Source organism: Centruroides vittatus, unplaced genomic scaffold (assembly GCF_030686945.1).
Source record: "Centruroides vittatus isolate TY-2023 unplaced genomic scaffold, ASM3068694v2 contig_1891, whole genome shotgun sequence".
Taxonomy (NCBI): domain Eukaryota; kingdom Metazoa; phylum Arthropoda; class Arachnida; order Scorpiones; family Buthidae; genus Centruroides; species Centruroides vittatus.
In genome coordinates this window covers 455906-483794 of record NW_027121163.1, presented here as the reverse complement: position 1 = coordinate 483794, position 27889 = coordinate 455906, and the positions used below count along the sequence as shown (strand labels likewise).

Here is a 27889-nt window from a genome sequence, read left to right as displayed (position 1 = left end):
CCGGAAGGAAATAACACTGGCTTCGGCCAATCGGGCGCCGAAAACATACCCACTTGTGACGTCACCAGTGACTATCCTCGTCCTCTCCATTAACCGTGCATGTGCGTAGAAAGCGCTCAATTAACTTTCAGGTAATTTTCCTCCTTATAATCGAAGTTTTCATTCCGTTGAAAGGTGTGAAGAGATCCCACGTGCAGCAGTAAGAAATCGAACACTTTCTCAGTCAATTGTTGGAGAAAGTGTTCAGTTTCTATTTGCATGTCGTGTTACGTTTGTCAATCAAAGCGCTTTAAAGTTAGTGGGACAATCGCTTAAAGCGCTAATTAGCCTAAATATTTGTGAAAGGAGATAGAATTTTCATTAATTAATTCGTTTCTGGGGATGATAAGAATCGATTCTTGACCGTAATAGTTTGTATACATTTCGGAATTCCATTCATTCTCTTGTTTATCTTTGAAACTCCCCCACCCTGGAATGATAATATGAATGTTGGCTTCCCATATTGATACATGTGGTGTTTACTTATGATGTATGCGGGCATTAAACAGAGTCCATAACTTATCAAACTTATGCATTCTGTTGATGTATTTGGCTTAATAATTGAAAACAGGCATATTTGAGTGGCCGAAAGGACCCCCTCTTTACCTATAAATTTAAAATACATAAAAATTTGTGATTTTCTAATTGTTAAATAAACCAAACCTTCTGCGTGCGGGAGTCGTGAAAGTAATTTTATGCACCGATCGCCTTATCCGAGCGTGCCGCTTCTGGGAACCGTACTATATAAATCGGCGCAATTCGTAGAATAAGATTTATAAACTTTAAATATAAAAAATTAATAATAGTTAATGTATGAAATTTATATTTAAGAAGATAAACTGTAAAAAAATGTTTATTGATGATCTATAGCTGCATTTCTCGACTGGTTGTCTGCAGATCCCGAGGGGTCCGCAGAACTCTTCGAGGGTTTACGGTCCATAATGGTGTGGGGGTTTCGGGTGTCTGCCACGCGAGAAACGTCGAGAACTGCCGATCTACGGCGGTGTTTTTTGACTGCCGGTCCACAATCGGCTCGCAGAAAAATATTTTACCCTATCGACACTAGAGCAGTTGATTATTGGTGACATTTAAATAATAATCTAGATCTCTAGATAAGCATAAACAAGCATCATTCGTACTCGTATATAATTACTGGTCCGTGTAAAATTATCCATAATTTTATCAGTCTAAAATGAGGTAAACGTTGAGGTCTATAGCAATAAAATTTATAAAATGTGATTGTTTAAATTATTGTGTACGTGCAAGCTTATATTAAGTTTTAATAACTTGATCATGCCAGTAGTACAGTATTTTATATAATATGGAATATTGAATATGTTTATTTAATCATCAGAATGAAAAAACACTGAACAGTTTAAGAATATCTTGATTTTTGTTAAATGTAATGTCCTTTAAGTTGGATCAGATTATGAGCCTTTAATGTGTCAAAAACATTTAATCTAAAACAAAAATACTCCTCAAACTGTTTTGTGTTTATGGTTTTATGAATGGGATTGCTATTTTTGATGAGTTTCCTCTAATGTTTTGTGGCCATACCATTTTATCATCAACTACATCTATTCGACCCTTCCTTGGCTTCTCTATTTCATTTCTTACAGTCTCCGTGATTGCGACTTGCCTTCCGAGATAACTTTCGTCGTTTTTTTGTGATGCAATCGTCTGTCGTAGTCTTTCTTCTTACATTTTGTTGAAAACATCAATTATTTTAACAGTATGTCAGATGTACTCATTAATATTATTATTATTGAATTTACTTACATTTACAAAATACAGTTTTTAATACAACTAACTCGAAGCTTATATTGACGGGCCTATACATAATAATAATAAACTGAATAAATAACTAATTCCGAAATGATAGAAATCGTTTATGGCATTTAAACCACAATATTTATGTTAATGTATTCTACACTAGTAGCAGGATCTAACTAGGTGCAGCTGGTACAGTGCCAGGGTTTGCACCAGCTGCCCTGGCATACCACACCAGCTGCACCTCAGGTGTGTGTGGGACTAGTTGATTAATAACACATTGGCAAGGAAAAAAATAATTTTTTAAGTATTTTGAACTTTGTATGCAATAATTTAAATATAAACTTAGGCAGTAAAATAGGAGCCTGTGACATTTTTGCACTGTTAATGTTCTTGTTAGTCACATGAAAACAAAAGAATTGTAATTATAACAACACGTAAACAGAATAAAAACAAAATACATATTAGCTACGATATTAATAATAGCCGAGATAGATATGGTAACCGATAGAGCAGCCTATCAACTCTCTTGATGTGTGATATTTTCCTGTCAAAGATAGCATATAAAAGATTATCATTATGTAATCATTCAAGATACAAATTATTTAATCGTACGAGATTAATTTTGTGCGATATATTTATTTAATAGGGTAACTTCTTTAAAAATTCAAATTTGTATTTTAATTTTGCCTATTTTTTTAATAAATAAAATACCATTATAAACTTAAGAAAGGTAAATGTAAAGGACTGCCAAAATCTCTCTCATTGTTTATTTGTGTGTGAGAGTGAGTGAAGGAGTTCAAACATTCACAAAGTCTAATTGCTGCTTTAGAAGAATGGAAAATTTCTTATTTTACTTTTTTTTTTATTTCTTTTATACATTTTAGTAACTTATTTTTTATTGTTTGATTATATTTTCAATGTTTTAAGAGACAAAAGTCTGGTTAGGAGATCAGAATCACTGTACATAGCTGTGCGCATGTAGCAAACCTATAAAATTTAGCCTTTATATAAAAATAATAACGAGTATTTTTGTATCCGAGCATATCTAAACACAGAAAAGGTACAAGAAGCTACAAATTTTTCAGCTCTGTTATAATCTTACGGAACTTCTGGTTCATATCTGTATGGTAAATATAAAATATTTGGCATCCAAAGTGTATCAAACAAAAAAAAAAATTTATTTTATGTATTAAGAAATGTAATTAATAAATTAATTATTAATTTAATGACAATTTGTATTAATCATACTTTTTGATAAATATATGCTATAAATGTTTTAGTTATAATGAATGCAAATTACTCTTTTTAATAGCTAATAAATATTGCATAAAATTGAAGCATTATACATTTGAATTTAGGCCGTAAAGTATCAAAATCATAAGATATAAAATAGATTCACAAAAATTACATTTAATATGACTTTTTTTTTAATATTACTTAATATTGTGGGGTCTGCAGAGGGAACGAACAGAGCACTTCCTCCTGAGATCGAGTAAAAAATTCCACAAATTATAATCGTAAATGTAATCGAGATATTTAACCTCGCACCCTTGACCGTGGGACTTTTTGTCTGTCTTTTTGTGTTGATGAAATACTTTATTCTATAATCTACTTGTGGATAAATCACCCCGAAACATTAAATAATTAAATAAAAGTCTATTGATGTAATTATTTGTCTGTAAACTTTACCCCTGGAAAATTTTCTGTGGATTCCCCTGTTAAATGTAATTTATATTTTAAAAGTATGTAATAACCATTATAAATTTGCAGTTTTAAAACTTTTTATTATGCGGTTTGCTGCTGTAAAATTTTGCGGTTTGATTTAATTATTGATAAAATACTACTTTTATGTATTTGGTCAGCACTTTCGTTGTTTAGCTGTTGATAGAAACTAGTAGTTGGAAGTTTTGAAGTGTTTTCCCACAATACTTGAAATAAAACAGTTGGCTGCTCTTGCTTGACAATGCACTGACTCACAATGTCATTGGCATTCGTTAGTTTTTTTTGTCATCTAGCAGCATTGCGGTTATTAATTGTATTCCTGTTTGCCTGATTTGCCATTTTATGACTATTTTTATTCCAGAAATTATGATTGTAAGTGAATAACACATTTTATTGACATTGAAGACATTTAATGTCACAAGTAGCTCTTGGAGGCTATCACTAAGATCTTTTAGTAATACTTAAGTTTTATGATCATTGTAATAATAATTGTATAAATTAAATGTTAATTAGATAGAAACATAATATTTATTCTTTTATAAATTTTCCAGACATGAAATGGGTAGCAGTATTTCTGTTTTGTGGATTTATTCCATTGCATATGCAAGAAGAAAAACCTGGATGTAACGAAGCTGTCTGCGCTTCCATTGTTAGTAAATGCATGCTGACGCAATCGTGCAAGTGCGATAATAAAAATGCTACCTGTAGTCGAGATTGTTTCCATTGTCTTGATTATCTCTATTCGGAATGCTGTGTTTGCGTAGGTAAGTAAAAATGTTTTGTGCAAATGAATTTAAAAAACATTCGAGTATTGACGTGAATTATATCAATTAAATGACTCTTGTGCACAATGGACACTAAGGACACTAAAATTAAAACATTGAATATCAAAATAATAAAATAAATATAGCTCTTAATTATCTTGTGCTTTTATCACAGATTCTTTTAATAAAAAATCTGTTCTTGTTCCATTATACCTTATTGTATCGTACGAAGATAATAATTTGAATTTAAATTGATTTATAAATATTTTTAATAAGTCTTCTATAAATAATCTCTTTGTAAAAATTCAGATCTTGATAAAAAAAACAGTTACTCATTCAGATAGAAATATCCAATTACTGCAAAATTCAGCATTCGGCTGTCCTGTCTTTACTGCCAATAGAACAGTAAAGACAGGATAGACTGTTGAGTCACCATTCCCACTACTGGTGTGCTGATCTGCAGAACATCTCATATGACAGTTGGTTACCCCTAGTAGTTGTGCAAGGAACATCCCTAACACATGTATTGCCTTCGTGGCAGGGCTGCAAACAGTTATTTTCTAGCAAGATAATACTTGGCTGTACACAGCTAGGATTTTTAAGGAATGCCACATTGCCACACTACCTTGGCCTGCCTGGTTTTCAGATTGTCACCAATCAAACGTTTATGGAACCAGATGAAATGTCAACTTCTGCTACCTATGAATATGAAGGATCTGGGGCAGCAGTTGCAATATCTGTGGGCGAGTCTATTGCAGGATAGTATATAGTGCCTATAAGCTGCCATATCTGGCCACCTTGTCACATCTATGCAAAAGGAGGTCCTATGAAGTACTAAAAGTTCTTTAATTTGTGCTGATGTTTAAGAAAATTGTCCCTTTGCTTTGTATTGTATTAATAATCATTTATTACTGTTGTCATTACATTTACACAAAGTTTCATTTTGTTCCTTTTCACTTAATTGTTTTTTATTGATGAGTGTGTGTATATCATTGGACATAATATACGTGCATAGCTATAGTATTAAATTGTCAAAGATGTCAGTAAATTCTTTTTATATAATTTTTGTAAATATTTTTTATATGAAATTAAATGAAATATAAACAGTGAATTAAAAAAATTCTAGAAATATTTCAAACATGAGATAAAGCCTTTAACCAGATACAGATAGGAAAAATTTTATCAATTGTTAAAGATGCAAAATACAGTGTGATGTTGAATGACAAATGGATTTGAATCATTCACCTTTTAGAAACCAGCTCAGAACTTTGAAAGGTCTGATGTCATCGGCAGTGGCGTAGAGAACATAACTGGCGCCCGACACTTTATTGGCACCCCTCTCACTCCTCCAGAAACATATAGTTTGTCTTGGAGACCATTTGGGCACCCCTCTGCGAGTGGCACCCAGTGCATGATACACCCCCTTGCACCCCCCTCGCAACGTCGCTGGTCATTGGCAGCCGACAATGAATCAGATATTTTGTTTTTCGATTTGTCGACAGCTGCTAAACAAAGAATTAAGATTTAAACTTTTCTCAATTAAATTTTACCATTATTATAATTTAATTTAATCGATTCAATCTAATTTATTCTATATCTTAATTTTTCCATTATCTTGTATGCATTATTTAGACACAAATTTAAAAATTTTTAAATCACTTTTATTACCTTGAAACAGTTCAATATTAGGTACTTAGAATGGATTAATTTCAAAAATATTAGAATTATCAAAAAATAAACATAGTTATTTTGTTCATAGATTTGATATTGATTTTAATTCATTTATTGTACAGGGTCTTCCAAAAAGAATGCTACCATTTTAAATTATTGTAATTATGTATTATCTGAGAACATCATAATGTACTGTACATTAAAACATCGGATAGTCAAATTCTTCTTACACTCACTAAGACATATTCAGTGTCATTAGTGATGTAACGAATATTCGGTTACTACCCGGTATTCGGCCTATTTTTCGCTATTCGGCCAAATACCAAATATTTAATCACTATTCGGCCGAATACCGAATACCTAAAAACAGGAGTAAGAAATAACAAAAACACAGTAAATTAATCAATTTGGTAACTTTTATTAATGCTAAACATTTAATTATCATTATTAAGGTTAGTAAGAAATAGTGTCTAACTCTAGTATTAAATTATTTTGTAATTAAATAATAATATAGCCTTTATCTAACCCGATATCTTATGGCATTGATGGCGTGTAGGTTAGAATGTATCGGGCATTAATGTTATTGTTTAGTTAATTACGTTATATTCGTATTCGCGTATATTTTAATATATTTTACGATATTTTAAAATGATTTACAAAATGATTTATTGAAACTTGTCGTATTTAATGAAAGAATTATTTATCTATTTCTAGAAGATGAGTAACTAATATATAATTTATTTTATATATAAAGCAAAGAATGAGCATTTCTCATTATATACAAAAGAAAACATTTGAAATCATGTTAATTTTAAAAATATTGACAAAAACAATAGCAACAAAATATCACAAAACTTCACAAATAGAAATGCCCCAATAATATATTTGAACTGTTCCACAACTGGGGAGAAACTAGACCATACGTCCCCACTAAAGTATATCCTCGGGGTACTATTCAGTCTACAAATACGTAGTAAAAACAAAATTTTAGTGCTTCATTAAAGAGTTAAAAAGATCGATTGCAAATAAAATAACTTATAAGTTATAACTTACATCTAAATACCAACAACTGCCGAATCATATCGGGCTATTCACGGCTATTACATAAATTATAAACCAATTTGGTACTAGAGGTAGACGTTAGACTCCATCTCATATCAACTTTAATAATTATAATTTAATTAATTAAAAGGTGATGTAACAAATAGTATATCCAGTAGGTCTAAATTATTTAATAATTTAATTTAATAAATTTAATAATTTAGACCTACTGGAAGAAAAAATTGTAGTGACAGCGGGCCAATAAGAGAGCAGGGTGCGCGATCCTTGCCATAATGCAGTTTGCGTGCCAGTTTTCGTACGTGCGTTAATCAAGCCGAATAGTTTGGCCGAATATACTATTTGTTACATCACTAATTGTCATTCCTCCTGTGGCAGGCACAATTGTACATCTGCCGATTACTCGTGTTGCACGGTAACGAGTTATTCCGACATTTTACGATAGGTTTCGCCTTCACAAAACACAAAACTCTTTCTCTGTTATGGAGTTGCCATTTTCATTTATGTCACTTCCTACAGGTAATGAATAGATGATGAGACGTTCGAATGCAGATGGGGACGAAAGTTAGATGATTACTGTATCGTTTGCTATACGTCATATACTTCTCGGATAATAATTAACATAATTACGGTAATTGAAAACGGTAGCATTGTTTTTTGGAAGACTGTATATACAAAACAATTTAATTATAACAATTATCAGTGTTTGCAATCTGTATTTCAAAATTGCCTTGAAAATTACTAAATAACAAACCAACTCCATATTATAAATAAAATGTTACATTTCTGCTTACCTTTAAAATATTTTTTCTTACTTATAACAGACTGCTTTCAGACATCTCCAGAATCGAAAACCGGAATTCCAGGAAATTTGGGGTTTTTGACTGTTGTGGACAGGTACATCCAAAAGTACTTAGTTTATTACAGAAAAGAAACAATATTTTAATGATATTTTACTCTTGTAAGCATAAAGGTAACATTTCTTCACCATTACATTGCAAAATAACATATTGCACTTCAAATGTCACAAAAGAAAGAAATCGAAATACATATTCTAAAAGTTTTTGAAATGAAATAATCAGTTGAACTGAAACTAATTTCATAAATATATTGAAAATAAATTAAATGGCAAATATTTATTGTTTTTTTAAGAAAATTACTAATTGATTTTTACCTGATTGAAGTTAAATTTTTATTGCTAAGTTATTCTTACTAAATTTTTATTAGATTATAGGCTAATTTAAGTCATTTAAAGTTACTTAATGGCTTAAATTTAACCTATAGCCCGATAGAAAAAAATTAGACAATAATTTTAAAAAAGCGTCGAAAGGAATTTTATCACCGACCGAATCTCAATTAACAACTTTTTATTTTATCAAATTAACGATGAATAAATGATTTTGAATTATTAATAGACAACACATTTTTCACTATTTTTAGTCTTGATGTTACAAATTTATTTTACCTTCTGATTATTTTGCTAATAAACACTTACATCAGAGATAACATGTCATATGTAATAATGCTAAATCATCTCTAGAGGTAAGTTTAAAGTAGTCGAGTAGCCTACATAAATTTGAATTCCTTTAATTACAATTTTCGTCATTGGAATTAATTAATTAAAAATGAATTTTAAAAAAAATCTATTTAGAGCAGACACTTGAGATTAATAATTTCTTTTTTTCTTTTTTATATTGTTGAATCGACGGAACTCTGATTCGGTGATTCGACAAAGGAAAAGCAATTATGCCGTTAGCTGTATAACAGATTGTCGCAGCCATTCTGGCTCAAATCCAACATTTTTTATTAATCAGTAATTAATTGCAACTATTAAACTTGTCAGTTGACATTTGGCTGTTCGTAATATAAATTTATATAAATTATCTTATAATTGATTTATTTTTAGAAATATTAATTATGAATAAAAATCTCTGTACGTCTTAAATATTAAAACTTGGGTTAATGTAACCCTTGGTGCCAAGATGGTGGCTCGTCTCTGATTCTAGCAAGGAAACAGTGGGACGCACGATCTAACCTAACCTAACCTATTGTAATAATTTGGTTGCTAATAATTATGGTAATTTATTAGAAGGTTAGGTTAGGTTAGGTTGGAACGTGCATCCCACTGTTCCCTTGCTGGAATCAGAGACGAGCCGCCATCTTGGCACCAAAGGTTACATTAACCAAAACTTGTATTTAAGTGTCAAATTAACTATGCAGTAAACTATGATTTTATTGGAATGCACTTTGAAAATCAAAACTGTTCCGGCTCATTTACTACCAGTGGTTATATTCAAAATAGTTAACAAAGGGTTCGCTAGCAGAAAATTTTTCCCCGACAATCACTGACAAACGAAATGGAAGTTTTGGCTAGAAATAAATACAATACCTTTTCTCGCGATATATCTAATAATCAGTGGTGTATTTGAAACGTAAGGGGCCCTGGGCCAGGACCAGGTAACAATAGTATATTAGTGCTGTTGACCTTTCTTTTTTTTTTTTTAGGCAGAGAAATTTTTCACCCCGAATGGCACTGCTGATAATAGACAGATGTCATCATGTCTCGAAATACAATATCCTTTTTATTTCGCTGTCCATAGCCCAACACGTGTTCCACGGCCATCTTGTATTATCTCGCGCGCGTGAGATTGTGGGATCTCTCTTATGACTGGATCTAGTTTCGAGAACTCTCTTGAATCGATCGCAATTAAACCTTGTTTCGGTCGAGACGGAAACGGTCGAGAGAGATTGCATCAAGACATAGTCCCCGACCTTGCTCACAATCTAGATTGAAATGCTCGGTGCAAACGGGGTATAAGGCTCTAGTTTAGTAGTATTACAGAGTATAATACATATATTTTAATATATTTAAAAAAAAAACAAAACCACTGAGAAATGTTCCGTGTGTTTAACAAGGTTCGGAAAACTGAAAATTTTAACAACGGGTTCGGCCAAACCTGTGCGAACCCGCTGAATATCTCCACTGTTTACTACGACTTAATTACAGTACTTCTAAATGAACAACACTATACTTTAACATTTTACCAATATTATAAATAAAAATTAATTTACAGTTTCTAATAAAACTGTAAATATTTTCTAACTCTTTATTCATCATCTGAAAATTTCAATATGCCGAATTGTTTGAGAAGATTTTTGCAATCGTGGCGACCAGAAATATAACATTTGTGAGCATCTTTAGTTAATTGTTTTATCATAACTATGGAAACATAATAATAAAATAGCACAATTTATATGGTAATGTCGATTATAACATAGTTTTTCACTTAAAAATGTTGTTATATTCAACTGTTGTTTAATTTTAATGTAATAGTAATACAGCTTACTCAAAATTAACTTTATAAGAGCTTTGTAAATCTACGATGCTAATAAAATATTTATAAAAGTTGAAATTTAAGGTTATGTATAATGAAAAAAATGTATTGCTAATAAACTTTATTTAGCCGAAAGTGGCTAAGGTGTGTCTGCTCCTCTAACAGATCCGTGTTTGAATTCGTGTCATGTTTCCAGAGATATGACCTGAACTTCCAGAGAATTTCCAGGACAAAATTCTCAGGAAATTTCAAAATATTTCATGCTTCGAGAATAAACGGCTCAATATGCAAAACGTTTATACATAAAATTATAAATCTGAAACAGAAAAATGTCAAATTTATTATTAGTAAAATGAGTATTGTATTGTACACATAATTAACATTTTATTACAAACTAATGAAATTATTCAATGAATAGAATAAATATATCATATATGCCAGTTTGTATTTCTTATAATGATGATATTGTATTATATTTAAATGAATAATACGACTAAACCAAACGTGACAAAATAGCCACAAGTAATAGACATAACAACCACTCTTCTAACCTGTTACCGGTGTGTATTCCCTCCTCTTCACACTCGTAATTAACCCAAAAAATAGGTCTTTACAAAAGTTTTGAACCCCAAACGTCGGTTCTTTCTCGGGTAATGCGAATTTCATTGGAATTGCCGTTCGAATCACTTCAAATTTGCCATAAATACGTTCGAATCTATTTCGAACGTATTTATGGCGAATTTGAAGTTGATTTGAATGGCAGTAATTTGAAATTGAGCCAGTAATGATGTAATTAATACCAAATTTAACTCATGTAATTAACTTTATGAAATATTTATTTCTAAGCTTCACAATATAAAGGACTTGGCAATCAATTAACTTATGTAACATCTTGCAAAAATGCAAGTTTTGCAATCAATGGCATCATATATCAGCGCAATTTAAGCATCATGTATAAATTTTAAACATAAATTTTTAAATAATTTTTATTAAGCTTAATTTGTATTAACTTTGAGATTTTTTGAATCTATGTTTAATTTTATACAATTAATAGCTTATATCATATTGTTATTATAGCTTAAGTTTTAAGTTCATATATGATAAGGTAGAAGGATAAGATATTATACAGTATATATATTTCAGGGGTGGTGAGTTGATCTTTGAAGTGCATTTATGTCTTCGGTCATTAGACTTGATAGAACGTTTTCAGTACTTTATTACAATATGATATCATTATTATAATTATATATATTTTTGTTTTTAAAATCTGTAATTGGTCCATATAGAGATATGAAAACTTTTAGAGTAAGGTGACCAGATGTCCCTCTTTTGGCGGGATGTCTGGTCACCTTACTCTAAAAGGTGGGACGTCCCACTTTTTAACAATTTGTCCCGTGTCCTGCGGTGTTTTAAAATAGTCCCGAGTTTTGGAAAGATTAAGTTTTTGTCAATTATGTGTCATAAATTTATGTCTTATGTTTAAGATTCGTAAAGATCATTTTATATCACACTTATCAGTACCAAGGTGTGCATGAACATCGGAAATAAAGAATGCTGCGCCGACAAAACCCTTTGTGTTTGTGGCAAAGACTGGCAGAAAATGGTTTGGGGCGCGTAGCTGCAGCAACGGAGCAGCATGTGTTCACAGGCTGTTCAAACAAGCGAACATTTTGTTTGTTGCATGTTACATGGCACAAAGCTCTCGTCTGTTGTTGCCTTAGAAAGCTAGAGACTAGCGAGAGTAAGCACATCGGTTTGTATTGTTCTATTGCTAGTGGTGGGGCTGCGGTTCATTTTGGTTACAACAGTATTACATAATAAAAAAAATTACAATAATAAAATGACACTCAAGGCAAATTCAGAGTAATACAAGTTAGCATTATTATTATTTAGAAAGAAATACAGAAGGATTGAAATAACTGTTAAAATATAGTCTGTCATAGATACTTGTCACAGGTGGCAAAAATCTCAACAGAGAACGAATGGTTAGAAATATTTCATCATTTTGAAACAAACTATGTTCCATATAATAATGCATTAAAAATTGTGGAATACACGCTGTCCTTACCAGGAACTAATGCCGCTACTGAACGCGTTTTTTCTACTGTAAATAAAGTGTAAATCACAATTACAGTATTTTACGGACTATAAGACGCAACTTAATTTTTAAGAAATTTTTTTAAAAAAAATACCTATAAGACACTACGGACTATAAGATGCACCCGAATTTTGGAGGCAATTTTTCGAAGAAAAAAGTGCGTCTTATAGTCCATAAAATACGGTAAGTGTTGAGATTTTGAAAGCCATATTATGTGTGAAATATAATTCAAAAATTCTTGCGAAAAATTTTCATGACATTTTAAATGACGACAGCAATCTACTAAAAAAAAAATTAATTCGACTGAGAAATATGCTAAAGAATAAATGGTTTTTAAAGATTTATAATAGTATATATATTTATTATATTTGTAAATTTTACATATGTTGAAATTTAAAAAAAATATAATATTAATACAATACAATTTTTGCACTTTTTGATGATAAAATTTTGTTGCTCTAGAACAAATTTTTCAACAAAACAACCACTCCTCCCTGTCAATTTTGTCCTGCTTAATCAATGTTAAAATCTGGTCACATTATTTTAGAACAGCGGTTCCCAACCTTTTTTTGACCAGGGACCACTTTGATTTCATTGTTGTTAGCAGGAACCACAAGGTTTAAGAAAAATAAACTGTGTCAATCTAAAAATAAACTTTAATCAAAACTGTTAACATAAGTAATCATTAAATGCAAGAGTAACATGCTTTAACAGTACTATTATAATAGAAAACATAACATTTTTAGTAAAAATTAAATTCAGTTTGTATCAATGTGGGAATAATAATTTAAAACGAATAAAAGTTCGCGGACCATATTTTAGCTCTTGTGGACCACTGGTTGGGAACTGCTGTTTTAGAAGGATGCAAAGTAGCAATATACAGTCATCCTTTGTTATCCCTTGTTATCAAGGGATTGATTTCAGGACCTCCTGCTGATATCAAAACCCAATTATCTTGTATAAAATGGTGTAGTATTTGTATTTAACCTATGCGTATCCTCCCATATGCTTTAAATTATCTTTTTATTACATATAATACCTAAAATAATGTGAATACTATGTAAATATTTATTAAACTGTTTAGAAAATAATAAGAAAAAGTCTGTATGTGTTCAGGACAGATGTCATCATAGGCCCTAATTACATAGTACAGGCCAGCAACAACATAATATTTTCTTTCTTTCAACACTTAAAGATTGATTTTGTTTAATGACCTAAAAGAGAAATGTATAGAATAAACACAATATTTAAAACATAAGCAAGTTCATGTTTTTGGAACTTTCTGGAATTTTTTAATATTTTTTTATCTGTGGTTGGCTGAATCCATGCATAAGGAACCTGAAGATACATGGCCAACTGTAATTGTTTGTATTGTATGTTACTCCTGTCATTTTTTTGACCCGCTACTGGTCAAACTAAACATCTAAGTCCAGATTATAGAAAATTAGCCGAGACTCTGATACATTAGTCATCTGATTTAACTCGTAACGGGCATAAAAAAGACCTTTTTGGTGTTCACAAAACAAAAATTTAAAATAAAATAGAATAAATCACTGAGTTTAATTATTATAATTATAAGAATTTTGTAGAATAGTTTAATATATTTGAAATTGTATGAAGAAAGAAAAAAATCTTGAAATGTTCAGGATAAATTAATTTCTCAGCTTTTTCTTGCATATTTAAGCAATGAATATTAAAATAAATCTTTTCTAAATTAAAAATTCTTAATTCTGCAGAATTATTTTTGATGATATTAATGTATTGATAGAACCTTATAGTTTACTAAATGTAAACATAACGTCTTAAATAAATTTATTAAAATTTATTATGTTTACTTAACTAGATATGTGTCCGAAACCAAATTTGACTGATACAGAATTGGGTCAAAAATCTCACGTTGAGGAATTTTCGGAACCTGTTCCCGAGCTATTTACTGCATTGACAGAGGAAAAGGATCCTCATTCGCGATGGATATCTTATACTTTTCCAGTATATTTTTCACTTGTTACCTCTGTGGGAAATGAACATGTCACACTTTCTCCAGGTAAGGAATTTCTTAAATTATATAATAAATCATGTTAAGATAGAAAACAGCAGCTGCCAAATGATGGATTTGAGTTACAAGTAACTGTCTTAACACTGTCAACGTAACAGTTGCTGATACTTTTAATACTTAGATGATGATAGCATCAAAACATTCAGTATCTCTGCCAACTTTCAAAATCATCAAATACAATTAAATAAAAGTATAGGCCTAATTTCGAGTTTTAAAATCTCCAGAAACAGTCAAAATAATCATTAGTCGGATCTAAATTATACAACAATTTCTGACAAAGACAATTTCCTATACGACAACAATCTCAAATTTCACATTGACGTTAATAATTAATTCATTTTAGAATTAAATTAAATCATTTAGAATATTCTGGCAGAAAAGATTTAGGTCTTAAGATGACCCGTGTACCGAAAAATCACAAAAAAGCAGAAATGATTGATCTGGACTGGAACTTGAACTCTTTTCTGCCAGAATATACTACATAATTTAATTTAATAGTAATACTAGATGACAGTCTAACTGTCTATCAGCATGCATTTATCAATTAAATTATTCATGCAAAAGTTTCTATATAACAGTTGCTTGCCATATTTAAATAAGACACAATTTTTAATTAAACAAATAAAACAATCCAAAAGAAAAGCCTTTGAAACTAGCAACTGTTCATAGAACAAATATTTTCAGATTTTGAAACAGAGAGAATTCAAAAAGCAAATGCAATGAAACTTAATCATATGATAGTACAGAACAACATTCAGTTAAATTGATATGATCCTGACATTTAATTATTCAAATGGTTTTAAATAAAATTGTAAAATTTGGTAGCATTTAACTATGCACCTGGTACAATTTTATTGCCTATGTTAGTACTAATGATATTGCCATACATTCTGACCAGCACATACAGCTGTATTCTTTCAGATTGATTATTCATACTCTTTAAAATCACTCTGAAAAAATTCAGTGCATGACTATACTGTGACTATAAGATTGATTGAAAAGCCTTAAAAACTCCAGATGTTTACTGTAAATATATGATACACAAAATCTATACATTTTCTGAATATAAGAACGTGTTTTTAGGTGTTTTTGTGTTCGCCTTTCAGAAAGAAAATACATCAGTCATACACATCACTGAATACAAGGCATATACTAGCGAGGTTCAGGATAAAGTTTTAAACGCGATAACATGTATGTCGGACGTTTAGCGCCACTTTCCTGTAAGCCTAGAAGTTTGAAAATGGTGTTTGGAAAGTCAGTGGAATCGTGCTCAACATTCCAAACACCATTGTCAAAGTTCTAGGCTTACAAGAAAATGGCGCCGAACATCCGACGTACATATTTTCGCGTTTAAAACTTCTGCCTCCACCTCGCTACTAGCTCTAAGAATGCAATGCATGTTTGGCACAATACATTGTAGACTATGTATAGTCTACTGAATTACACTGGATAGGTGTTTGAGGTCTTTCTGGCTATTCTTGAGGCTACATTAATGGAACTGCTGTATCTGGCATCCTCTGCAAAGTAGCCCAATTATTACTAGTTTTCAGAGGGTATGAACAGTCCAGATTACCTTGTTTTGAATTAATGAAATTTTACTGTATATTTTTTTGAATTGAAAAGAAAATAAAAGCATAATTTCTCTTAACTCTAAAGTAATCATATCAGCATAATAAAATAAGTAATGTAAAATTTCTAACATTCAATTCTTATATGTGAAAACACTAAACGCATCTTACACTTTCTTCCAACAACTAAATTTAATCAAAACAAATGTTTCTGGTTTGATTGATAAGCCTTTATCAGGTTACAGAATTAAATTTAATTACAGATTGTATTTTTGGAATAAAATACAAATATACTTAATTATATTTTATTTAATTTTACAATTTATATTATATTGAATAAACGGAAAAACCTGTTATGATTTAAAAGATGTAATTTATGTCAAAGAATATTTTGTTCCAAAAATAGAATCTCTGTCTAAATTTCATTCTGTAACCTGACAAAGACTTATCAATCAGGCTGAAAATGTTTGTTTTGATTAAATTTAGTTGCTGGAAAAGTATTTAAGGTGTGTTTAGTGTCTTCATATAGCGGTGAAGTTCCAGCTCAGACTATTATTGATTCAGTTCCGATACACTGGTTTTCCACAAATTAAGGAAGAAACAAAATAAAATTGATTAGTTTTTAATAACATGTTGAAAATTTATTAATCTAGATAGATCAGAAATAAAACAGACAAATATGGGAACACGTGGAAGTAAGTGACACTGCAGTAGGCATAGATTTCTACAAATGATACTCTAATCATAAAAAGGGCTGTTTCACAAATATTTCACTGAAAGGGATGGAATATCTATGGTGAAGGCAGTATTATAGTTTGGGGTGGCATCTCATTAGGTGGACAAACAGACCTCTACATTCTTCCCAGAGGATCCATAACTGCTAGAAGATATAGAGAGGAAATATTCAATTCAATAGTTATTTCGTGTTTTAATGGATACTCAATCCCATTGTTTGCCCTTATGCAGGTACAGTAGGTGATACATTTATCCTACAAAACAATAATACTTACCCACGCTGAGGTAGGCTTGTAGGCTGATATCTTTGGGACAGGAGAACTGTACGATTAGCCAGTGAGGTGTTTAGATCTTAATCCCTTAGAGCATGTGTAGAATGTTCACAAAAGACATGTTACTGCCCTCAACTCTCCAAACCCAGCTTTTCAGGGACTTGGAATAGTTTTGGAAAAAAATGGTCTCTGCTACTTAGTGAGTTGCCAGACAATTAACAACAGGTGATACTGGTATGAAGCCTGCACTGCAGCACAGAGTAATAACATTTCACATTAATGTACTGTGACTATTTTACTATCATACCTTACTTTTAACCTGGATTTGTAAGTGCTATTTTTTTAAGAAATAAATGCTCCACACAGAATATATTTTATTCTTCCTTTAAGGTAGAATGTGATATAGATTTTGACCAACTTTTATGCATTTTCCTCATTTCATCTGCAATTTTTCTGTTTTCTCGTAAAATTTTAATTGATTTATTAATTTCACACAATTTATATGATTAAAGCAATTTAATTTTTGTAAAAGTTTCAATAATCATAAATTGTTTTGTATTTAAATTTAGAAATGTATTTTACAATAAAATTCTGTTGAGAACCATAAACCGGCTCCACACATTTGGTATTTGCCAATTGCCAAATAATTGTCTACTTGTCCCCTTTGATTCAGCACAATACATTGACAAAAGAGTGGGAAACCAAGAATACCAAAGATTAGTCACGAGTAAAATCATTAACAATGCTCGATTCTAGCCAAAACTCTGCTCGTTTGGTGAATACTGAATGCGTGAAGCTGGATTAAGATCAAAATTTCATCTTTTATATTTTTGTCAGAGAGAAGTGTCTAAATTTTGAAAAATCTTAATTCTAACATTGATTTTAACATATTTCTGTAACATTTATTAGACAAACAAATCTTTAATTTACTTGAAAAGTAATTTAAAACTATAATGATTAATTTTTCGAGTATTCTGTATTTTGGCACATTTTATTCTCTCGAGATAGGTGAACAAGGCTCAAAAGCTGTTAGATTTTAGGCATATCAACTTTTACGTTTTAAGAAAGTATGAGTTTCTTATAATGTGTAATGAATTGATGTATGTTAGTGTATAGTTTCAGAGATTGAAGTCTAGCCAAAATATAACCCAAAGAAAGTAAACTTTTAGATATTTAATTGCTTTTTACTAACAAGTAAGTAAACATCCTAAACAATAAACCAGGAAATTCAAAAGTACAGTAGAGTCTCTGTAATCCAACATACATCAGACTGGCAGATGTTGGATTACTGGGTTTTATATGTACGTACATACTGTACAGTAAAAAACGCACTTTGTTTACAGGTTAGTTTATTGTATTAATCACAGTTGTGAGTATTTTGCTGACCAAATGTACAACAAGCAACTGGTGACTGACAGTATACATGTACTGTACATCAGTCTCTCTATGTTTCATTCACCAAGTGGTAACATGAAAATTTCATATGTGCCACCCAGTGGCGTAGCGAACATAACTGGTGCCTGGGCCTGACACTTTATTGGTGCCCCCTCCCCCTCCAGAAACACATATAGTTTGTCTTGGACACCATTTGGGTGCCCCTCTATGAGTGGTGCCCAGGGCATGATACACCCCCTTGCCCCCCTCGCTTCGCCATTGGTGCCACCCTGCAACGGAATGTCGGATTACCGAACACGTTAGACCGGCGAGTGACGGACTATAGACCCTCTGCTATATCTGGGTCTCATTAGATTTTTAATTTAGCTCTTCAGTAGAATAGAATTTCACTAATTATAAAAATTGATTTTGGTTTTAAATAAGAACACATTTTGACTTCACTTTTACATTATTTCATAAATAAATTTTTATAATATTTTTAGAAAATCAATAAGAACATAGAAGTTTTTAATTAAAGATTATTTCAACTTTTTAATCAATGGAAAAATTATGGCATTAAAACAAATAACTAATAAATAATTGAAAGAAGGTAATTTATATAAAATTATGACATCAAATGATTCTGTAATGTGGCCATAACACAACTTTTATTTAAAAAAATGTTTTTTGAAATATATAAAATTCTCTATCTGTAAGTTTAATTTAGTAAACGCTTAAATATAAACATATTATATTATTTTTATTTTATCTCTATATACAGAAAACTAATTATATTTTTATCATCTTATGAAGAGAAAATAATGACAAAACTGTAAATATGAAGGATTAAGTTATAATAAGAAACCTACAGTTAACTTATTACAGAAAGTGGAATTAAAAATTCAACTTTACAAATTAAGAACAATTTTTTAAAGTATTTTAGCTTCTCGAGGCCTTATATAGAAGTGGCCTCATTGGGTGTATATTTGCCCAAGAGTAAGTTACAGGAATGACCAAACCTTGCTACGACAGGAACCATATACTGGACCTATTAGAAACACACCAACTGCATCCTCTGTTGCGGGCTGCGGGCTGCATGGGCAACCCTGGGCTGCATGCATCGCGCAGTAATATTTTTTGTAGCCCACGTAAAATATGAATAAATATATCAATTTCCCAGCTTAAGGAAGTATGCTGCAAAAATGCAAATGTTATTTTCTACAACTTATGTATATGAATAGTTTTTCCATAATGAATTTAGTAAAAATTAAAACAAAAAAACAAGCTAACAGACACATCGAAACTAATTTAAAGCTAGTAGTGACTAATATTTAACTAAATATTTCTGATATATTACATTTACATCAATTCCAGAAGCTAAATTAAGTATACCTATGCTAATTTATAATTATATATGATTAAATAATTGTGATTTACCGACATTTTTTTCCTTTTTTCTCTTGTATGCGGCCTGCATCAGTTCAAAAATTTTGAAATGCGGCCCTTACGTAGAAAAAGGTGGTTCGTCCCTGTAATCTATTGGATTGCGTATTGGAGAGCCGCATCATTATTTATATCATATATAGTTAAAGTACTATAGTTATTACTGTTACTTCACTGATACTTTATGACTGACTGGAAGGTAAACAATCATTTAACTTCTTTGACTTATGAATGCACTCTAAGCAGTTGCCTGATGGAAGTTAACTTATAGTCCCTTTGTATATTACACTGTTTAATTAATAGTAAAAAAAAAATTACTATTTACACATATATATTTGTATGTATCAAGTTTATAAAGAGAAATTGTGTATGGGAGCAGCAATAAGGGTCTAGAAGATCCGTATGCGACACCGTGGGTATAATAAAGCCAGTGTTGTTCGATACTGGGTATTGTTCAAGCTCTAGGATTCCAAGCACCGAACCAACATAGAGTTGCCGCTCTGAGGTTCCTAAATTTTTAAAACCCTAGACTTTCCTAAGGCTTAATATATAAGTACAATGGAGGTTTATGCTTGCCCATATAATTTTATTATATATATATATATATATTCTATGTATAATCTGGAATTGCAACTCCTGTATAAAAATGTGCAAAGTTAAGCAAAATTTCAAGATTATGTATTACAGAATATCTATCTGATTATGCATTTAATTATAATTAAGTGTATATTCTGAAGTAAAGAACCTATTGATAGAAGTTACAGAAATACAATTAATACGACCAAAATCTATGTTTAAACTATTATAAATCTACTTAAATTTATATTTTCCAACATTCGCGCCGAAATATTACGCGGGTATTTAATTAAACTGCATTTTAATTAATTAAAACTTACCATAAAAGTAGCAAACTTCCCTTCTAGAGCGACGAGCGCTTGACATTACTGGATGGCGATGCTGTTTATTATTGGGATAATGTTTCAAATGACACAGTGATTCAACAGCAAACAACACTGTCGTGTTCGAATATTCATTCGAATTCACTTAAATAATCCATTTTTACGCATAAAAGTGCTCTCCTAACGCGCAATTCTACGCATTTAGATCCATCATCTTGCATAATCCACGGGGATTTTTTTCGAAATTTCTTCGGTTTTGGACCCGTTTCTGCTCAAGAAAACACAATCAATCGGTTTAAAATTTCGTGCGAATGCCTCAAAAATTCATTCTACTCGTTTATTACAAAGCTTTATTCCTCAACTGGGTTTTATTTTCGGAGTTTACTGAGCAATTTGCGGAGTTACAGCAATTTCACATTGTGTGTATTGCGGAATATGTAACTGCAATAAAATTACGTGGCAGAAATATGGCTTGTTACTGCGAATTTAAGACGGATTTTATGCATCTGTGAATTTAAACCGGGTTTTTCTTAAATTTGGGAGCCCGCTTCATGTTGCAGGTAGTATTTTCTGTTAATTATGTCGTTAACGCTTTTACTGTTTAATAATACTTCTAAATTACATTTATTTTTAATTACATTCAATTTGTTTAAAGTCCATTTTAAGCTTGGAATGACTCTTAAGGCTTGGTATTCTTTGGTACTCTTGGTTCGGTTTATTTGTTTACGTTAATTCGATCTGCCGAGGGGAGTGCCTCCCGGGATTACCTTCTACGGTAAACTGACTCCCTATTTAGGCACTGGCAATTTTACGGGAGAAAAAACCCGTAAAATTGCACGTGTCCAGTCTGTTTGCAAGGTGCGAATCCGCAACTAACTACCTGTTCTGTGGCCACCTTTGACACACTTCACTGTACAGTACATAGTATTTCCAGTGTTGTTACATGTTTCGTTAATTATATCTAATTTTAAATACATTATTAACGTAAATATCCTTAAATAAATTTTTATAATTATATTTATTTCTTTTTCTCTCGAAAAATTGGATTTAAAAGTGGGCGTGCGTGGTAAATTCCGCGTGTTTTATCTTATGCTCCACGTAATCCACATTTTTGATTGTTACCTTCCCCCTTATCTTATATACCACCAGACCTCGATATAGCGCTCTTCTAAATAGCACTTATCCTATCTCGTTAAAGCACCGCTGAATAGGCGTGAAAGGATCTTCACCCCATACAGTTTAGCAATTGCGTACTACAATTGCAATTTTAAGGCTCAAACTTGTACCAGACCCTCATTACTATACGCAATTCTTATTGTGTGAGATACTTCGATTTAGCGAATTTTCACTAATGGTCGAATTGGTATACCTACTGGTCGCGGGTTCACACCACACCAAAGGACTAGTCACATGAAGTAGCCTACTTCTAATAACCTAAATAGGGAAAACATGCCCCTATTTAGGTATTAGAAAGCCCTCCCGGAAGGCACCCCCACTTGGCAGATTCCCCAATACAATTTTCACGAAGGAATTTATTGTATAAAAAGTTGTCTCTACGGCGGTGAACAGATTTTTGGGCCATCCTGTATGCAATATTCATTTCTGGCATTCTAAATAATTTTTAACAGATGAAATAATAGGAAATATTCTAAATTTAAACAATTGTTTTTCTCACAAAATGTTACGTCATCTTCTTACGTAAATGCTTATCGCTTGTGTTTACTGAGAAGTGAGGTATTGACCTCTAACACTGACCAGTTGGGAAATAATACGAAGGTTCAGTACACTTTCAGTTGCTTGTGTTTGAATTTTGCGAATGAATAGTTTACTAAACTGTTATTTATTATTTTTTTCATATCTTCGATTCTTATTGAAATATAATTTGAACATCGTCTATGTAATTTGAATAATGAGCGTAATATACGTACAGTACAGTACGTCCATATACGGTATATGCGTATACAATGTGACTTAAAAATCTTCACACGAAGCGCAGACTTCCCAAAGGATCATATTTTTCATGCATGTGTGCACAGTTTGCACTCGTAATAAATTGAATTTCCGTGCGCAAGAATTGCATCTGCGCAATGCATTTAATTAACTGGCGCCCACATAAGTGCTTCTGCATGGAGACTTGAATTATCCCGATAAAATAAATAGAACTGTGATATTACAGTATGTCGTGTTCGTGTTGTGCACACATCAAAGCGAAAAACGTATCTAAAAACAGATTTTGTTGGTGTTCCTTGATTTTAGATGGTCCACTATTGGCCGAGTGGATAAACCACCGAACACTGGTAGTTGGTCGTGGGTTCGCACCTTGCCAACGGACCGGCCACGTAGAGTTACTAACATCTAAATAGGGGCCAGTTTCCCCATAAGACCTCCCGGGAGGCATCCCCCAGCAGATTGCCCACGTATTGCGTTGCCACATACAGATGAACCAAACCAATCTTGGAATGCCCATAAAAGTTATTGGTCCCCCTATAGACTTTCATCCTACTTTTAGTACGAAGCGTATGATTGGCTATCATTTGTGCAAACGTCATTTACAGATTATCCTTACGATGGATTCCCAATACTGTAGAACGATGTATGATTGAATGCCATGTCGCACTTACGAGCACAAAATAGGTTAAGAACAGCTGTTCTAGAATGGCTATTTAAGCGATTGCCGTGTTCTATAGACAGATAGAAAGGAAGGTCTATGGCTCGGACACTGAAGACCCCAAAATTAAGTTTTTTTTAAATGTAAAAACATGTTAATTTAACAGATTTAACATAAAATAAATACATAAACATGATTTATGTATGCGATAATGAGTTAATCGAAAATCCTGGGAACATCGATGGCGAAAACAGAGTTATTTACCGACCCGAGCTATTAAAATGTAATAAGTGTCGAGTGTCAAATGTAAACAAAACCGGAAGACGTCGAAATTCGACTCTACACTAATTCAACGTAAACAAAAAGGTGTGGGAGAGTGTCGCTTACTTTCAAACTCTCATATTTTGTTTACTTTTATTTAATTACTTAATTTTTTGCTGTCTACAGGGCCTTTTAGTTATGTCCCATCGTGGGTTGGTGCCTGGCCAACGGGCTGGCAAAGTAGAGTTTTTCCTTGCATTTGTATAACGAAAGCACTCCATTTTTACGTTTCCATTATACAAATGCAAGTAAGGAAGTAGATATTTTGATTGCGATTGCTTCTTACTTCTCACTTTAACTGTTTACTGTTAATGGAAACTGCACCCTTTGTCTTCAGAATATGTAAATTTACATATTTTTGTGTAATGTTTATCATTATATGTGTTTGGAAACACGTGAAAACAAGATTCTCCTGGCCAAATTACACGGCCAGTCTCGTGAGACCTGACTGGTTTTTGATTAGGGACTCTGATTTTAAGGAACCTCGGACAAATATATACGCTTGTAGATATTCGGTCTTCGTTCATTAATCGGAATCCAGTATGTAATCTCTAGGACCCTAACAAAATAGAAGAGAATGTAAATTTATTCGAGGCCTCGCGCAATCTAAAACCGTCTGAGCCCACCATTGGCCAAATGGATAAAACCATTAAATATTGGCGGTCGGTCGTGGGTTCGCGCCTGACCGCGTGCTTATCTGGGTTTTCTTCACGTGTGAAACACCTAAATTGGGGTGTTTTCCTTAAAAAGTCCACTCGGAAGGCATATCGTTTTTGACTTTGTGTGTTGCATTGCCTTATCTCATTAGTCCGAATCCTAAAACCTCCCGATTCGCAAAGAGCCTACAATGTGCCGATGCTAATTATAATGTTCCTCATTCTTTGATCTAAAATATCGATGAAACTTTGAAGGATACATTTCTACACAATTAGAAGCTTGTCTTTTTAAATATTAACTCTTTTCGTCCTGTAGGCACTAAAAGGGCTCTTTTAGCCGGCCCATTATGAATTCGGCCAGATCCATAATGGGGCGGCCAAGTGTTGAGGGACAGGGCCCCACAAATTGGAGACTATGAAATGCGATGATTGCATTACAGTTTATCGGGATTATATTTTTATTTCTTTATTTTCTCATTTTAAATGCAACTTTAAAGGAATTTGAATGGTAAATGTTGATAGATTCAACATTAATGCATTTATTATTATTATTTTCTTTTAGTGATCGACGAAGAATTGCCTTCAGAAACGAAATTGTTAAACTGTACGGTGGCATTTTTATCGCAGTGTATGTCGTTTTCCAAATGTAAAGACTCTTGTAGAAGCATGGGTTCTTCAAGCTGTAGATGGTTTCACGATGGATGCTGCGAATGTATTGGATCCACTTGCTTGAATTACGGAATGAACGAAGGAAGGTAATAACATTGGGTAGTTGTAAGTAACAAGCAGCTAAGTAAGAAAGCCAATAGTTGTTGCTGTTATGTCGTTGCTGTTAAACGGTCCCTTTCAGAATACCGAAGAAGCCCACCAGTGGATAGAACCACTGAACACTGAATAGAACCTCGCCATCGGGCTAGCCACGTGGACTTTTCCGTTTTCTTCACATTAGTAACACTTAAATAGGGGCCAGTTTCCCTTAGAAAGTCCCCTCGTGAGGCATCCCCCTCGACAGATGGTCCACGTGTCGCATTGCCCTATAAAAAACAAAATAAAACAAGAAACAAAGCTAAGCAATGACAATAGCAGTAGCTAAATGGTCATCTGAGTATCGTGAAAGATACGAGGTAAGGCCAATAGTAATGAAAGCAACGACTTAGTCCATTCGTGTGGAATGGACTACGTGGTTGGTATTGGCTTTCGTAGTTGCTTGCCTCTGATACTTGAATTTCATAAAAAAATTTCGAGTAGAATAAAATAATCTGTTAAAATAACGTTTGTTGTCGTGCCGCAGATGCTTGGAATGCCCGAAAGAATTCGATTCCGAAGACGATTTGATCGAAAGCGATCAAAATGTGGAAACTGCAACGAACTCTGAGAAACCGAACTTCGATTACGAAGAGAAAAAAATCGATACTTCGGAAGAAGAGAAGCTTCAAAAAATCGATTCTTGAGGTTATAATTTTATAATTTCGCAACAGTAATACTCTGAAAGTTACTTGTATACCCACGAGAAGAGGTCACAGATTTCGATAATATTGTTTGCATGGATAAGCCTTGGTACTAATCTTCGAGCAAGTTTGAAAGTTTGCCTTTAAAATTGGATTAATTGTTTTTATAATTTATGATTTAATTACATTAAAACCCGCCAAAAGCGGAAAAATATTCGGTACCGTGCAATTCCGGTTTACACAGGTCTCACTGTATTGTTAACTCACAACTTGTTTTATTGTCTATGAAAAGGGAATATACTTATGATCATGGCCGTCTACAGAAAATTTTCCGGGGGAAGAGCTCAATTAATAGATTTTTATTTAACTAATCTATTTTTTGGGTACCGAGGGCCAACCCGTAATAAAATTTTAATACACAAAGTTTCCTATTGTCGAGGTATAAAGTGATATATCTCAATCGCTTTTACGGTTATAACCTGTAGAGTTCTTACCCGATTCCAGGGAGGGAGAAGTGTCCCGTTTGCCCCGTCTACGGATGCCCTTATGATATAAACAATAAGAAACCGGAGAAGTAACGTTGAAAGACGATTGCTTACAGTCACATGTAACAATTCAATGTGATTAGGAGTTAGTTACAACTGATCAGTTTTTAAGTTTAATTGCTTTTTTTAACACTCCGCCCTGTGGGCACTAAGAGGGCCTCTTCTAGCAAGCTCATTATGGGTTCGGCCAGGCCCTCAATGGGGCTGCTGGGTGGTGAGGGACGGGGCCCGACTTAAAATTTAGGTTTATGAAATCGCGATTCCGAAAACGAAGTTTTTAAGGAGGAAATTGCGCGTTTTTAATAGAAAATGTATTGCTAACGTATAAACCCGTGTAATTTACAATTACTTATGTAAAAATTGCATTGATTTGGATAAAGTTTACTCGTAGAGAGAGGAACCTGCGATCTCGCTCCCCGAAGCCGTGAGATCTTCCATGATATATACTTGCTTGTAAGTCGCTGGAAATTTTTTCAACTCCGATTTTCTTGAAAACGTTTGAGAAGCACCCTTTTTCCCTTTGCTGGATAAAAGTTCGTAGCAAGGCTTATCCATGCAAATAATATTGAAAACTGGCGACGGCGTCGTGATCTTGTCGGTTGGAGATTAAAAATGGCGGAATGTACAGATGTATTTTAAAGAACAAAATGTACTTTTGACTACGTTTGTTTCCTATTATTTTATCGAACATTTTGCCAGCAGAATATACTTAAAGGGCTTTTTTGTAACATAGTTTATGCATGTTACCTTTGTATACTCGTACGTTTCTATGTAATATTTTATTATTATTATTAATATTGAAACATGTACAGTTTGTATTAAAGTTGATATTGGCAGCTTTTTTAAAATATATTTTAATAAAAATAAACATTTTTAAAATTTCGTTTTAGTTATTAAATAATAGACCCAAGTTCAGGGCCATAGAGAGGGACGGTGGGGATTTTTCCATCTTTCATTTAAATTTTAAAAAAATCATAAATGCAAAGATGCTCGGTTGTGCTGATAGATTCTTTGACGATTTAAAATTATTTAGAGACTACAAAGCCCACAACATACTTTTTTTTTTAACTCTCTGCCCTGTGGGCACTAAGAGGGCCTCTTTTAGCAGGCCCATTATGGGTTCGGCCAGGCCCACAATGGGGCGACCGGGTGGTGAGGGACGGGGCCCCGACATATCCGAACGGACCACCCCCCGAAAAATTCCTGGGGATTTTTCGACCCGTCAGGATTCGAACACGGGTCCGCCAGAGCGGTAGGCTGCCACCTTGACCGCTCGGCCATTCGGCCTCGCCCACAACATACTGTAATGACTTGGAGAACATGACACACAATATTGTAAGCTTATACGATAAAATCAAAGAATTTGTTGAATAGGAATTCCGTCACTAAGAGGACGTTCTTAGCAAGCCCATTATGGGTTCGAACAGGTCCACAATGATGACAAACGATGGTGCATGATCAGGGTGACGCTCGCTCACGTCAGCTCGATTGAAGAAATCGTGC

At 32.7% G+C, this 27889-nt stretch overlaps 1 protein-coding gene across 3 annotated transcripts; it reads left to right on the top strand.

The window, feature by feature from the left end:
* Positions 1 to 33: 33 nt before the first annotated feature.
* LOC136970066 (twisted gastrulation protein homolog 1-A-like) lies at positions 34 to 27265 on the top strand. 3 transcript variants are annotated; one of them, XM_067264437.1, is made up of 5 exons: positions 34 to 131; positions 4086 to 4298; positions 14305 to 14505; positions 24956 to 25148; positions 25685 to 27265. In XM_067264437.1, the coding sequence occupies exons 2-5, from the start codon at positions 4088 to 4090 to the stop codon at positions 25842 to 25844; spliced, it is 765 nt and encodes a 254-aa protein (XP_067120538.1). In that variant the 5' UTR covers positions 34 to 131; positions 4086 to 4087; the 3' UTR covers positions 25845 to 27265. The 3 variants fall into 3 exon arrangements, with proteins under 3 accessions (XP_067120538.1, XP_067120536.1, XP_067120537.1); XM_067264435.1 differs by having other exon boundaries at positions 35 to 131; positions 14305 to 14516; positions 24964 to 25148; XM_067264436.1 differs by lacking the exon at positions 34 to 131 and adding an exon at positions 172 to 294 and having other exon boundaries at positions 14305 to 14516; positions 24964 to 25148.
* Positions 27266 to 27889: the final 624 nt, after the last annotated feature.